Here is a 15,579-nt window from a genome sequence, read left to right as displayed (position 1 = left end):
ACATGAGTTGTCATTTGATTAACGGGATCACATCATTAGAGAATGATGTGATTGACTTGACCCATTCCGTTAGCATAACACTTGATCGTTTAGTTTGTTGCTATTGCTTTCTTCATGACTTATACATGTTCCTATGACTATGAGATTATGCAACTCCCGTTTACCGGAGGAACACTTTGTGTGCTACCAAACGTCACAACATAACTGGGTGATTATAAAGGTGCTCTACAGGTGTCTCCGAAGGTACTTGTTGGGTTGGCGTATTTCGAGATTAGGATTTGTCACTCCGATTGTCGGAGAGGTATCTCCGGGCCCACTCGGTAATGCACATCACTATAAGCCTTGCAAGCATTGCAACTAATGAGTTAGTTGCGGGATGATGTGTTACGGAACAAGTAAAGAGACTTGTCGGTAACGAGATTGAACTAGGTATTGAGATACCAATGATCGAATCTCGGGCAGGTAACATACCGATGGCAAAGGGAACAACGTATGTTGTTATGCGGTTTGACCGATAAAGATCTTCGTAGAATATGTGGGAGCCAATATGAGCATCCAGGTTCCGCTATTGGTTATTGACCGAAGACGTGTCTCGGTCATGTCTACATAGTTCTCGAACCCGTAGGGTCCGCACGCTTAAGGTTTCGATGACAGTTATATTATGAGTTTATGAGTTTTGATGTACCGAAGGAGTTTGGAGTCCCGGATGAGATCGGGGACATGACGAGGAGTCTCGAAATGGTCGAGACGTAAAGATCGATATATTGGACGACTATATTCGGACATCGGAAAGGTTCCGAGTGATTCGGGTTTTTTTCGGAGTACCGGAGAGTTACGGGAATTCGCCGGGGAGTATATGGGCCTTATTGGGCCATACGGGAATAGAGGAGAGAGGCCAAAAGGAAGGAGGCGCCCCCCCCTCTGGTCCGAATTGGACAAGGGGTGCAGCCCACTTTTCCTTGTTCCTCTCCCCCTCTTTCCTTCTCTCCTACTCCAACAAGGGAAGGAGGAGTCCTACTCCCGGTGGGAGTAGGACTCCCCCTTCACTACTAGGGAAAAGGCTAGCAGCAGCGCGGGTTTTAGGCCTATCAGTAGCGCGGGGATATGCGCTACTGATAAGGCGCTACAGCTATTCCTTAGCAGCAGCGCGTGTTACACGCGCTACTGCTAGGACAAGTAGCTGCAACGTTTGTTCAATCCCGCGCTACTGCTAATATAACTACGGGCAGCGCGTTTTCCGTCCATCGCTACTAGTATTCCTTTTTTATTTTTTATTTTTAGTGCATTTATCGTACAAATATTGGTACAATACCAGTTATGAGGTTTACATCATTATGTCCATAACAGTGTGTCAAATGAAGGTGGATTAGTTTCAAGTGGAGGCAATATGTGGTGCATGTCAAAAGTATACTACAAATCCAAACTTGATCTAGTTTGGACTAGTAGTACTTTCGATGTGCACCACATGTTGCCTCCACTTGAATCTAATCTGCCAACACAAGCTATTTAATCATCATCATAGTCATTACCACCAACATTAGCTATTTAATTATCATAGTCATAGTGTAGCACACATCATCATCTTCAAACTCTCATTCTAGCTAGCTAATCACCACCAACACTAGCTAATAATAATCATCATAGTCATTACCACCAACACTAGCTATTTTATCATCATAGTAATAGTGTAGCACATCATCATCCTCAAACTCATTTCTAGCTAGCTAATCACTCCTGCTGCTCTCTCTTAGGTAAAATAACATAAAACATGTGTAGCTCTCCTCCTTGATCAAGTTGGAGCATGCAGATCAACATGTCTCCTAATTTTGGATAGCACATCTGTTTGCTGCCCCCTAGTACTTCTTTGCGCTCCCCCATCACATATCTGGTCCAGTCTTGCACTATTAAGCATTCATCGTTGATCTTGAATGCACTAAAGTAACATGTAGGATATCTTGGCCGTAAGCTAATAATACTCATGGTACCTTTAGTCTCGATCCCATAAGGCACAACATTCATCGGGAGTCCCTGTTGAAAAAACATCGTATGGTAACATACTTAGCAATGAAGTTTAGCTTCACAAATAATGTATGGAAAAGATGCACTAAGGACAAATAGTAAAAATCTTACCATCCTTCCTAAATAGATGTGACCTTAGTTCATTACGAACACTATTGGTCGCACGTTTTCAGTACTAACATTTCTGAGTCTAGGAAGAAAATTTGTCTTGACAGTATCATGATCCTCAAGCCATGAAACATAATGACTTAGCTCCTCGCAGTTTAGTTCAGCCCCGGGACAGTAGTAGGTCCTGTCTACCAAGCGCTGGACATGTTTGCTTGCACCGAAATAAGCTGACAATACAAATTAGTTGTCAACTAATTTTGAATAAACAATATCAAAGACATAAATCTGGTTGAGAAACTTACATAATGGTGTAACTCGAGGCGTCTGCACATCGACCCAGATGTCGGTATTACCTTCAATATCATCTTCCGGACGAATATCAAAGGTGATAACCATATCAGACTCAAATGCATAAGTCTTGCATAGTGCTCGCCATGTTTTGCATCCAAAATAGGTGTAGTCGTCTGAATTGTATAATTTTGCGTGGAAAATATAACCATGCTCCGTCTTCAAGTAAACTTTCTTTACCTCCATAGTATGACCGAAACCTATCTTATCCAATACAAAAACTCTTGCATGGCAGGGGATACGCTAGTAGAATAGTAAAAAAAAAAATAAGTTGAAGCAAATGAAGCAGATGTCATGCTTAATTACGAAAAAAGACTTGTCATTGTGACTTACTGTATCCACTTCGAAGTTCTCGTCCAGCTTGATGCTGAAGCGCCTATCATTACCTAGGAAGATTCCGTCACACAGGTCGCACTCGTCTTCGCAGTATTTGCAAATAGCGAAATCCTTTTTGTCGTCAGACATTTCCTATGTTCATAGTTAAAACATTAATTAAAAATTGATAGAAGACAACTACCAGGATACTCAACACACAAATCCGGGGCACTCGATATTTCCTACATATTCTGGCAAAAGTCATGCCAAAATTCATGAAAAAATCCGGCATGACCTTTGCTAAAATAGGCCATATCGAGCGCCTGAAATTTGCCGGAACGGAAATGAATCAACACTCCGGCAAAACATAGGCCACTCGGAGGTGTAACCTGCAAACATCATCGGCCACTTGGATATTGAGCAACACAAGATATACATTTCAAAATATCTTATAGGACTCAAATTAGCATGCATTCAATAAGAAAAAGTAAATCATCTCATGCGTTCGTACATCGTCGAATATTATCACTAATACATCCCAAATAGTGTCATACATATAACATCACTAGTACAACTAAAACCCTAGCACACGACGGGTATCGGCGCGGGCGGTGGACACCCACAGAGAAGGAACCATCACGGGATCATAGCTCCAGTGAGATCCCTGGAGAACCTGCCAGGTATTGGAGAACCTGTGCTCCAACACAAACAAGTAGCGACGGACGTGCGCGTCCTCCTCACTGACACGGTGACGCACCACCTCCGCGGAGTCCTCGAGCCTCTGGACCGTCACTGGCCCACGCGACCGCCACCAAAGAAGGTTCGGGTCAACGACAGGCTGGCTCCTCACCAACCTGCGCCCCCGGTAGGTAGCGCCTCCCAGTACCACCCCGGCGGAGCCCAGTCCCGGACATGGCCCATCTGGTCAAGCAGTTGTCGTCCTCCGCCGACTCGACGACGAGGATGCGGGATAGGCATCGTCCACGTCGATGCAAGAAAAATTGCTTTAACTAAAAAAATAGCAACAAGTTCTTACTAACTAGTTCTATTAATTCAACTCGTTCTTACTAAATATAAACTTACTATAAATAGAAAGAAACTAGCACATCTACTACTACTAATTAACATCTAACTACTACATCTACTACTAATTAACATCTAACTACTACATCTACTACTGCTAATTATACAACTAGTTTACCATCACTACTTCTAAAAATCATTATCTATGAACCCTAAATTAACATCTACTACGACTAAAATCATCTACTAACTAAGCAAAGAGAGAGGGGGTGGGGGAGGGGTGGGGGGCTTACAGAGGGAGAGATGTTGGCGGGGAGGTGCTCGGCGATGGAGGGGCGGCGAGGGCGGGCTCGAGATCGGGAGGCGGCGGTCCTGGGCGGCGGGCTCGGTCGAGGGCGGCGGCGGCGAGGTCGAGGGCGGCGACAGTGTGGTCGAGAGCGGCGGCGGTGAGGTTGAGGGCAGGCGGCGACGACGACGGTGAGGGCAGGCGCGCTCGGGCTCGGGCGGCGGCGACAGGAGTAGGGGAACCGGCCGGGGTGGGGGAGGGGGGAAAGGAGGACTTAGCGAAATTTTGATTCGGGGGGTGGTTACCTCGAACTAGCAGTAGCGCTCATATGGAAAACGCGCTATAGCTAACTTATCTATAGCGCGTTTTAGAGAAAACCGCTACTGCTAATGGAAGCAGTTATTTCTTTTGTTTATCCCAATATCAGTAACGCTTTGTTCTGAAAAAACGCTATAAGTCTAAGCAATGTAAAAACATCAAAAATATACATTGGTCATCATTGATCTTTTTGTGTATAATCTAAATAGTCAACATGAATCCTCACTTTACCTGTATAGGTACAGGCGAGGATTCATATTGCAACCACAAATCATACACATAGTTCAATGAAGACCAAGTGCTCGAGATAGGTTGAGAAGTAACATATTTAAGGTGGTAAACACCTTGTTCACTTAGCAGTATGGGACTAAACTTAATTAGTTGCGGTGATACTTAGCAGCAGCGAGTTTTAAAGAAAATCGCTGCTACTAAGTTCTTTAGCAGTAGCGCGTCCACGGGAAGGGCGCTACTACTATATCTAGCCTGGGGGCAACACCGTGGCAATTATAGTAGTAGCGCTCTTTTCACCTAGAGCGCTACTGCTACTTAGTCATTAGTAGCGCTCTTTATTGAAGCTCGCTACTGCTAATTAGCAGTAGCGCCTGTTTTTAGACCGCGTTGCTGCTAAGATTCTGTGTATAAGGTTTTCCCTAGTAGTGCTTGGCGCGCCCTCCTCCTAGGCCGGCCGCCTCCCTCCCTTGCTCCTTTATATACGGGGGCAGGGGGCACCCCATAGACACAACAGTTGATCATTGATCTCTTAGCCGTGTGCGGTGCCCCCCTCCACCATAGTCCTCGATAATATTGTAGTGGTGCTTAGGCGAAGCCCTACGACAGTAGAACATCAAGATCGTCACCACGCCGTCGTGCCGACGGAACTCTTCCCCGACATTCTGCTAGATCGGAGTCCGGGGATCGTCATCGAGCTGAACGTGTGCTAGAACTCGGAGGTGCCGTAGTTTCGGTGCTTGATCGGTCGGGCCGTGAAGACGTACGACTACATCAACCGCGTTGTGCTAACGCTTCCGCTTTCGGTCTACGAGGGTACGTAGACAACACTCTCCCATCTCGTTGCTATGCATCACCATGATCTTGCATATGCGTAGGAATTTTTTTGAAATTACTACGTTTCCCAACAGTGGTATCAGAGCCTAGGTTTTATGCGTTGATGTTGTGCATGAGTAGAACACAAGTGAGTTGTGGGCGATATAAGTCATACTGCTTACCAGCATGTCATACTTTGGTTCGGCGGTATTGTTGGATGAAGCGGCCCGGACCGACATTACGCGTACGCTTACGTGAGACTGGTTCTACCGACGTGCTTTGCACACAGGTGGCTGGCGGGTGTCAGTTTCTCCAACTTTAGTTGAACCAAGTGTGGCTACGCCCAGTCCTTGCGAAGGTTAAAACAACACCAACTTAACAAACTATCGTTGTGGTTTTGATGCGTAGGTAAGAACGGTTCTTGCTTAAGCCCGTAGCAGCCACGTAAAACTTGCAACAACAAAGTAGAGGACGTCTAACTTGTTTTTGCAGGGCATGTTGTGATGTGATATGGTCAAGACATGATGCTAAATTTTATTGTATGAGATGATCATGTTTTGTAACCGAGTTATCGGCAACTGGCAGGAGCCATATGGTTGTCGCTTTATTGTATGCAATGCAATTGCGCTGTAATGCTTTACTTTATCACTAAGAGGTAGCAATAGTCGTGGAAGCATAAGATTGGCGAGACGACAACGATGCTATGATGGTGATCAAGGTGTCGCGCCGGTGACGATGGTGATCATGACGGTGCTTCGGAGATGGAGATCACAAGCACAAGATGATGATGGCCATATCATATCACTTATATTAATTGCATGTGATGTTTATCTTTTATGCATCTTATCTTGCTTTGATTGACGGTAGCATTATAAGATGATCTCTCACTAAATTTCAAGATAAAAGTGTTCTCCCTGAGTATGCACCGTTGCCAAAGTTCGTCATGCCCAGACACCACGTGATGATCGGGTGTGATAAGATCTACGTCCGTCTACAACGGCTGCAAGCCAGTTTTTGCACACGCAGAATACTCAGGTTAAACTTGACGAGCCTAGTATATGCAGATATGGCCTCGGAACACTGAGACCGAAAGGTCGAGCGTGAATCATATAGTAGATATGATCAACATATTGATGTTCACCATTGAAATTACTCCATCTCACGTGATGATCGGACATGGTTTAGTTGATTTGGATCACGTGATCACTTATAAGATTAGAGGGATGTCTTTCTAAGTGGGAGTTCTTAAGTAATATGATTAATTGAACTTTAATTTATCATGAACTTAGTCCTGTTAGTATTAGCATATCTATGTTGTAGATCAGTAGCTCGCGATGTTGCTCCCAGTTTATTGTGTTCCTAGAGAAAAATTATGTTGAAAAATGTTAGTAGCAATGATGCGGATTGGATCCGTGATCTGAGGATTATCCTCATTGCTGCACAGAAGAATTATGTCCTTAATGCACCGCTAGGTGACATACCTATTACAGGAGCAGATGCAGATGTTATGAACGTTTGGCTAGCTCAATATGATGACTACTTGATAGTTTAGTGCACCATGCTTAAACGGCTTAGAATCGGGACTTCAAAGACGTTTTGAACGTCATGGACCATATGAGATGTTCCAGGAGTTGAAGTTAATATTTCAAGCAAATACCCGAGTTGAGAGATATGAAGTCTCCAACAAGTTCTATAGCTAAAAGATGGAGGAGAATAGCTCAAGCAGTGAGCATGTGCTCAGATTGTCTGGGTACTACAATAGCTTGAATCAAGTGGGAATTAATCTTCCAGATAAGATAGTGATTGACAGAATTCTCTAGTCACCATCACCAAGTTAGTAGAACTTCGTGATGAACTATGATATGCAAGGGATAATGGAAACGATTCCCAAGCTTTTCATGATGATGAAATCGACGAAGGTAGAAATCAAGAAAAGCATCAAGTGTTGATGGTTGACAAGACCACTAGTTTCAAGAAAAGGGCAAAGGGAAGAAGGGGAACTTCAAGAAGAACTGCAAGCAAGTTGCTGCTCAAGTGAAGAAGCCCAAGTCTGGTCCTAAGCCTGAGACTAAGTGCTTTTACTGCAAAGGGACTGGTCACTAGAAGCGGAACTGCCCCAAGTATTTGGCGGATAAGAAGGATGGCAAAGTGAACAAAGATATATTTGATATACAGATTATTGATGTGTATTTACTAGTGTTCGTAGCAACCCCTCGGTATTTGATACTGGTTTAGTTGCTAAGAATAGTAACTCGAAACGGGAGTTGCAGAATGAACAAAGACTAGTTAAGGGTGAAGTGACGATGTGTGTTGGAAGTGGTTCCAAGATTGATATGATCATCCATCGCACACTCCCTATACTTTTGGGATTAGTGTTGAACCTAAATAAGTGTTATTTGGTGTTTGCGTTGAGCATGAATATGATTTGATCATGTTTATTGCAATATGGTTATTCATTTAAGTAAGAGAATAAATTGTTGTTCTGTTTACATGAATAAAACCTTATATGGTTACACACCCAATGAAAATGGTTCGTTGGATCTCGATCGTAGTGATACACATATTCATAATATTGAAACCAAAAGATGCAAAGTTAATAATGATAGTGCAACTTATTTGTGGCACTGCCGTTTAGATCATATTGGTGTAAAGCACATGAAGAAACTCCATGCTGATGGGCTTTTGGAATCACTTGATTATGAATCACTTGATGCTTACGAACCATGCCTCATGAGAAAGATGACTAAGACTCCGTTCTCCGGAACAATGGAGCGAGCAACTGACTTATTGGAAATAATACATACTGATGTATGCGGTCCGATGAGTGTTAAGGCTCACGGCAAGTATCGTTATTTTCTGACCTTAACAGATGATTTGAGCAGATATGGGTATATCTACTTAATGAAACACAAGTCTGAAACATTTGAAAAGTTCAAAGAATTTCAGAGTGAAGTGGAGAATCATCGTAACAAAAATAAAAGTTTCTACGATATGATCGCAGAAGAAAAATATTTGAGTTGCGAGTTTGGCCTTCAGTTAAAACAACGTGAAATAGTTTCACTACTCACGCCACCTGGAACAACACATTGTAATTGTGTATCCGAACGTCGTAACCGTACTTTATTAGATATGGTGCGATCTATGATGTCTCTTACCGATTTACCACTATCGTTTTGGGGTTATGCATTAGAGACAGCTGCATTCACGTTAAATAGGGCACCATTTAAATCCGTTGAGACGACACAGTATGAACTATGGTTTGGCAAGAAACCAAAGTTGTCGTTTCTTAAAGTTTGAGGTTGCAATGCTTATGTGAAAAAGTTTCAACCTGATAAGCTCAAACCCAAATCGGAGAAGTGCGTCTTCATAGGATACCCAAAATAAAATGTTGGGTACACCTTCTATCACAGATCCGAAGGCAAGATATTCATTGCTAAGAATGGATCCTTTCTAGAGAAGGAGTTTCTCTCGAAAGAAGTGAGTGGGAGGAAAGTAGAACTTGATGAGGTAACTGTACCTGCTCCCTTATTGGAAAGTAGTTCATCACAGAAATCTGTTCCTGTGACTACTACACCAATTAGTGAGGAAGCTAATGATGATGATCATGTAACTTCAGATCAAGTTACTACCGAACCTCGTAGGTAAACCAGAGTGAGATCCGCACCAGAGTGGTACAGTAATCCTGTTCTGGAGGTCATGTTACTTGACCATGACGAGCCTACAAACTATGAGGAAGCGATGATGAGCCCAGATTCCGCGAAATGGCTTGAGGCCATGAAATCTGAGATGAGATCCATGTATGAGAACAAAGTATGGACTTTGATTGACTTGCCAATTGATCGACGAGCCATTGAGATTAAGTGGTTCTTCAAGAGGAATACGGACACTCATAGTAGTGTTACTATCTACAAAGCTAGAATTGCCACAAAAAGGTTTTCGACAAGTTCAAGGTGTTGACTATGATAAGAGTTTCTCACTCGTATCTATGCTTAAGTCTGTCCGAATCATGTTAGCAATTGCCGCATTTTATGAAATCTGGCAAATGGATAAACAAAACTGCATTCCTTAATGGATTTATTAAAAAAGAGTTGTATATGATGCAACCAGAAGGTTTTGTCAATCCTAAAGGTGCTAACAAAATATGCAAGCTCCAGCGATCCATCTATGGACTGGTGCAAGCATCTCGGAGTTGGAATATACGCTTTGATAAATTGATCAAAGCATATAGTTTTATACAGACTTGCGGTGAAGCCTGTATTTACAAGAAAGTGAGTGGGAGCACTACAGCATTTCCGATAAGTATATGTGAATGACATATTGTTGATCGGAAATAATGTCGAACTATTCTGCAAAGCATAAAGGAGTGTTTGAAAGGAGTTTTTCAAAGAAAGACCTTGGTGAAGCTGCTTACATATTAAGCATCAAGATCTATAGAGATAGATCAAGACGCTTGATAAGTTTTTTCAATGAGTACATACCTTGACAAGATTTTGAAATAGTTCAAAATGGAACAGTCAAAGAAGGAGTTCTTGCCTGTGTTACAAGGTGTGAAGTTGAGTAAGACTCAAAACCCGACCACGGCAGAAGATAGAGAGAGAATGAAAGTCATTCCCTATGCCTCAGCCATAGGTTCTATAAAGTATGCCATGCGGTGTACCAGACCTATTGTATACTCTACCCTGAGTTTGACAAGAAAGTACAATAGTGATCTAGGAGTAGATCACTGGACATTGGTCAAAATTATCCTTAGTGGAATAAGGATATGTTTCTTGATTATGGAGGTGACAAAAGATTCATCGTAAAGAGTTACGTCGATGCAAGTTTTGACATTGATCCAGGTGACTCAAAGTCTCAATCTGGATAAATATTAAAAGTGGGAGCAATTAGCTACAGTAGCTCCTTGCAGAGCATTGTTGACATAGAAATTTGCAAAATACTTACAGATCTGATTGTGGCAGACCCGTTGACTAAACTTCTCTCATAAGAAAAACATGATCACACCTTAGTACTCTTTGGGTATTAATCACATATCGATGTGAACTAGATTATTGACTCTAGTAAACCCTTTGGGTGTTGGTCACATGACGATATGAACTATGGGTGTTAATCACATGGTGATGTGAACTATTGATGTTAAATCACATGGCGATGTGAACTAGATTATTGACTCTAGTGCAAGTGGGAGACTGAAGGAAATATGCCCTAGAGGCAATAATAAAGTTATTATTTATTTCCTTATATCATGATAAATGTTTATTATTCATGCAAGAATTGTATTAACCGGAAACATAATACATGTGTGAATACATAGACAAACAATATGTCACTAGTATGCCTCTACTTGACTAGCTCGTTGAATCAAAGATGGTTAAGTTTCCTAGCCATAGACATGAGTTGTCATTTGATTAACTGGATCACATCATTAGAGAATGATGTGATTGACTTGACCCATTCCGTTAGCATAGCACTTGATCGTTTAGTTTGTTGCTATTGCTTTCTTCATGACTTATACATGTTCCTATGAGTATGAGATTATGCAACTCCCGTTTACCGGAGGAACACTTTGTGTGCTACCAAACGTCACAACGTAACTGGGTGATTATAAAGGTGCTCTACAGGTGTCTCTGAAGGTACTTGTTGGGTTGGCGTATTTCGAGATTAGGATTTGTCACTCCGATTGTCGGAGAGGTATCTCCGGGCCCACTCGGTAATGCACATCACTATAAGCCTTGCAAGCATTGCAACTAATGAGTTAGTTGCGGGATGATGTGTTACGGAACGAGTAAAGAGACTTGTCGGTAACGAGATTGAACTAGGTATTGAGATACCAATGATCGAATCTCGGGCAGGTAACATACCGATGGCAAAGGGAACAACGTATGTTGTTATGCGGTTTGACCGATAAAGATCTTCGTAGAATATGTGGGAGCCAATATGAGCATCCAGGTTCCGCTATTGGTTATTGACCGAAGACGTGTCTCGGTCATGTCTACATAGTTCTCGAACCCGTAGGGTCCGCACGCTTAAGGTTTCGATGACAGTTATATTATGAGTTTATGAGTTTTGATGTACCGAAGGAGTTTGGAGTCCCGGATGAGATCGGGGACATGACGAGGAGTCTCGAAATGGTCGAGACGTAAAGATCGATATATTGGACGACTATATTCGGACATCGGAAAGGTTCCGAGTGATTCGGGTTTTTTTCGGAGTACCGGAGAGTTACGGGAATTCGCCGGGGAGTATATGGGCCTTATTGGGCCATACGGGAATAGAGGAGAGAGGCCAAAAGGAAGGAGGCGCGCGCCTCCCCTCTGGTCCGAGTTGGACAAGGGGTGCAGCCCACTTTTCCTTGTTCCTCTCCCCCTCTTTCCTTCTCTCCTACTCCAACAAGGGAAGGAGGAGTCCTACTCCCGGTGGGAGTAGGACTCCCCCCTTGGCGCGCCCTCCTCCTAGGCCGGCCGCCTCCCTCCCTTGCTCCTTTATATACGGGGGCAGGGGGGGCACCCCATAGACACAACAGTTGATCATTGATCTCTTAGCCGTGTGCGGTGCCCCCCTCCACCATAGTCCTTGATAATATTGTAGTGGTGCTTAGGCGAAGCCCTGCGACAGTAGAACATCAAGATCGTCACCACGCCGTCGTGCTGACGGAACTCTTCCCCGACATTCTGCTGGATCGGAGTCCGGGGATCGTCATCGAGCTGAACGTGTGCTAGAACTCGGAGGTGTCGTAATTTCGGTGCTTGATCGGTCGGGCCGTAAAGACGTACGACTACATCAACCGCGTTGTGCTAACGCTTCCGCTTTCGGTCTACGAGGGTACGTAGACAACACTCTCCCCTCTCATTGCTATGCATCACCATGATCTTGCGTGTGCGTAGGAATTTTTTTAAAATTCCTACGTTCCCCAACACTTAAGTATTAGGAAGTCATCATCTTCTAAATCATATTGTTACCTACTCAACCCAGCAGTAATCAAATAAAGAGTGTGGTGAACTTAACACCCTTCTATCTTTATTTGTTGTTACTCTTATTCATAGCGTCTTTTCCCCTTTTGTACATCTAACGGTGGTGAACTTAGACTTTGTGTAAGGAGAGCCATTCTGTTTTCTTGAACTTAATAACTCTCTATATCCTTATTTATCCAGAAAGCTTTCAGACGATACTCACACCATCTGACTCTTTGAAACATATAAATGTTTTTTCAGATCTATTACAATTCAAGATTTGTTAATTAATCATATTATTTATACTCATAGGTAGTATAAAGTTACCCCAAAATTTTTAATATGATTTTGGATTATATATTATGATGCTGAAAAGGACGTTATTGGTGCCCATTAAAATAACAATATGAAATAACCCTGCATATGTTTGTTGTTTTTAATTTAAGTCTTTCAACTCAACTGAAATTATTATTTGTACTCCTGCCGTTTCTAAATATAAGTCTTCTTAGAGACTCCAATATGAACTACATACGGAGCAAAATAAATGAATCTACACTTTAAAATATGTCCATATACATCTGTATGTGGTCCTTATTGAACTTTTGTAAAAGACTTACATTTAGGAATGGAGTGAATACAACATTTATTGACTTTTACCTCCCGTTGGCTATCTGGAACGATTGTGGGTATTAATGAAGAAGTCCTTGTTAGGTGGGCTATCTCAAAATGGAGAAGTATGTTGGTATTTTCGGTTGATTGTTTTAAGCATTTAAGCTCGTAGCAACTTGTAACGTCAATATCTTTGGGATGCCTTGCAATATTTTAGAAAACTATATTTTTTTTCCAGCGTGACGTGATCCGGTCTGATCTAGCGTGCTGCCCTGAGACGTCCTGACCCCATTCCTTCTCACATATGGCGGTTTTCAGATACCGTAGACACATGGAGACAATTTGGAGATCCGATTCTCCCTCCCTCCCCCCCCCCTCTCTCTCTCTCTCTTAGTTGCTAATGGAATAATGAAAATCGGTAAGACTAATATTATAGACCTCCTCCTCCTCAATCCTACCATGTATTATTCGACTTTTGTGCTAATACAGAAAAAACTATGTTGTAAACTTGTGAGTCGTGAGCGATATTCTCTGGGCAAGTTTTAGCCTGCTTATTCACAATTGATGCTGCAGTCAATCGCCCTTTCACCCTTATTTTTTTATTTTAATGTCTTAGTGTATGTATAATTAGGGTTTTTCTCCAGTTGGTATTTGAATAGGAGTTGGTCGCTTCCCTTTACATCATAGTCCATAGTACAACACACATTTCCTTTTGAGTCTCATGTGAATTTCATTTTGAGCCGATACACCAAATCTAAAGTTACATAATTCTAACAAAACTAAAAATTACTATAAAAATATAAATAAATGCCAATAAATTTTTAATCAACAAATGTTATCAAAGATTGATGTATCTACCTCTCCCAAGATAGCTAGGAGTAGCATGTTCTAGAAGATGTGTTTTGCTGCAGCAGTTTCTAAATGGTAAATTGTATGGTTTCAAGTGCCTAAGTTCATATGCAATAGTTTGCCAACCAATTGCACATTGCAATTAAGTTTCTGGTTGTAACATCTTGGAACATTTTTTTAAAGGGAACAAAATCATCCATGTGTTAATTTTAATTAATGGAGAATAGCAATACACACGCTTTCACGAGACAATCGATCTTAAGCATGAAAAGACATTCAAGTGTTATTATCATTTGTAATGCAATGCACAATAAAGAGGTCAATGTTTGTGTACCACCTTTATTTTGTGCATCAGATATGATAACCCTTTTGTGTATAGGATAGAATTACATTTTATTATCGAAATACATTGCAAGCGAAGTACATTATTATTATTTTGGCTATATTTTCTATCTATATGAAATTTTACATGCAACCAATACAAATTATGAAAAGCCCGTGGCAACGCACGGGCAGTCTACTAGTATAGGTTGGATGCGTGTCATTGGTGTTACTGTTTGCTAAGAGGCATCATGGGTATGCCAGAGATAATGACTTGTACGACAAGGAAACAGTAACCCTTCCGATGCACGATTTTCCTTTGGTGTTCCCCAGCCTCGTTACGTATGTACGTAGCTGCACGTTGGCCACGGAAAATCTGTTGCGGCTCTGTCTCGACTATCGACGGGTAACCGGTCACGAGCACATGCGGATCGACAATGGCACCGAAGACGGAACCGGTGGTGGACGCCCGTTTCTGTACGCCGCACGCGACGGCGTTCACCGTGACCATTACCAACGGCTGGACGTGGCGCGACTTCACCGTCACCGACGACGCCCGCGATGCGGTGGTGATGAGGGTGAAGGCGGCGATGTTGAGCTTCCGCAGCCGGTTCAGCCTCGTGGACGCCGCGTCGCGCCGCACGGTGGTCACCGTGCAGCGGCGCGCGCCGTCCCTGTTCATGCCCGACGACCGGAGGTGGGAGGCGTTCAGGGGCGCCAGCACGAGCCCGACGGATCTGCTCTTCGAAGCCGTGGCGCAGCCTGCGCTGTTCAGCTGGGGCGAGGTCGACGTGCACGTCGCCGGCCGCGACCCCAGCGAGAGGATCAGGCGGCGCGAGTTCGTTGTCGTCTGCCGCGGGGCAGAGTGCACCGTCCGCCGTCGCGGCTCCGCCGCTGCCGTTGCTAAGATCGAACATACGTCGGAACAGAGGCTGGAGTATAGCGTTAGTGTCAGCCCAGGCGTCGACCATGCTTTCATCCTGGCGCTCACCGTGATTCTGGACGAGATACGTCTCGATGAAACTAGTTGATGACGCATCCAGAGGCTCCAGCTAGCTCAGGAATTGAATTTTCTGCGACAATTTTATGTACTCTTTGCGTGCAAGATGTTTGCCTCTTATTTTCCGATCAGTTCATCAAATATGTTTTTTCTTCTTTTCTTCTAAAAATATGTGCTTTTCAAAGATGCAATTTGATTTAGTTTACGCGGTGGTGGAAAGTAGCCAATGATTCTGTAGAACATATAGTGAGTGTTTTCGATAGTATTTAATACCCCTGAGTTGGACACATGAAACCTATCTTAGTTATAGAGTTTATGTAAAGCAAACATAAAGTGCATAGATAGTTGTGATTAGCACACATAACTGGGTAGAATAGGAAACCTACCTTTAC

At 42.9% G+C, this 15,579-nt stretch overlaps 1 protein-coding gene across 1 annotated transcript; it reads left to right on the top strand.

Moving 5' to 3' along the window:
* Positions 1-14,624: 14,624 nt before the first annotated feature.
* Positions 14,625-15,218, top strand: LOC147973460 (protein LURP-one-related 15-like). The gene has a single exon (XM_087524691.1). The coding sequence runs from the start codon at positions 14,625-14,627 to the stop codon at positions 15,216-15,218; it is 594 nt and encodes a 197-aa protein (XP_087380817.1).
* The last annotated feature ends 361 nt before the right edge of the window (positions 15,219-15,579 follow it).

This window comes from Triticum urartu, chromosome 5A (assembly GCF_056163025.1).
Source record: "Triticum urartu cultivar PI428250 chromosome 5A, HENAU_Tu73, whole genome shotgun sequence".
NCBI classification, from domain to species: Eukaryota; Viridiplantae; Streptophyta; class Magnoliopsida; order Poales; family Poaceae; genus Triticum; species Triticum urartu.
This window is presented reverse-complemented; position numbering and strand designations above follow the sequence as displayed.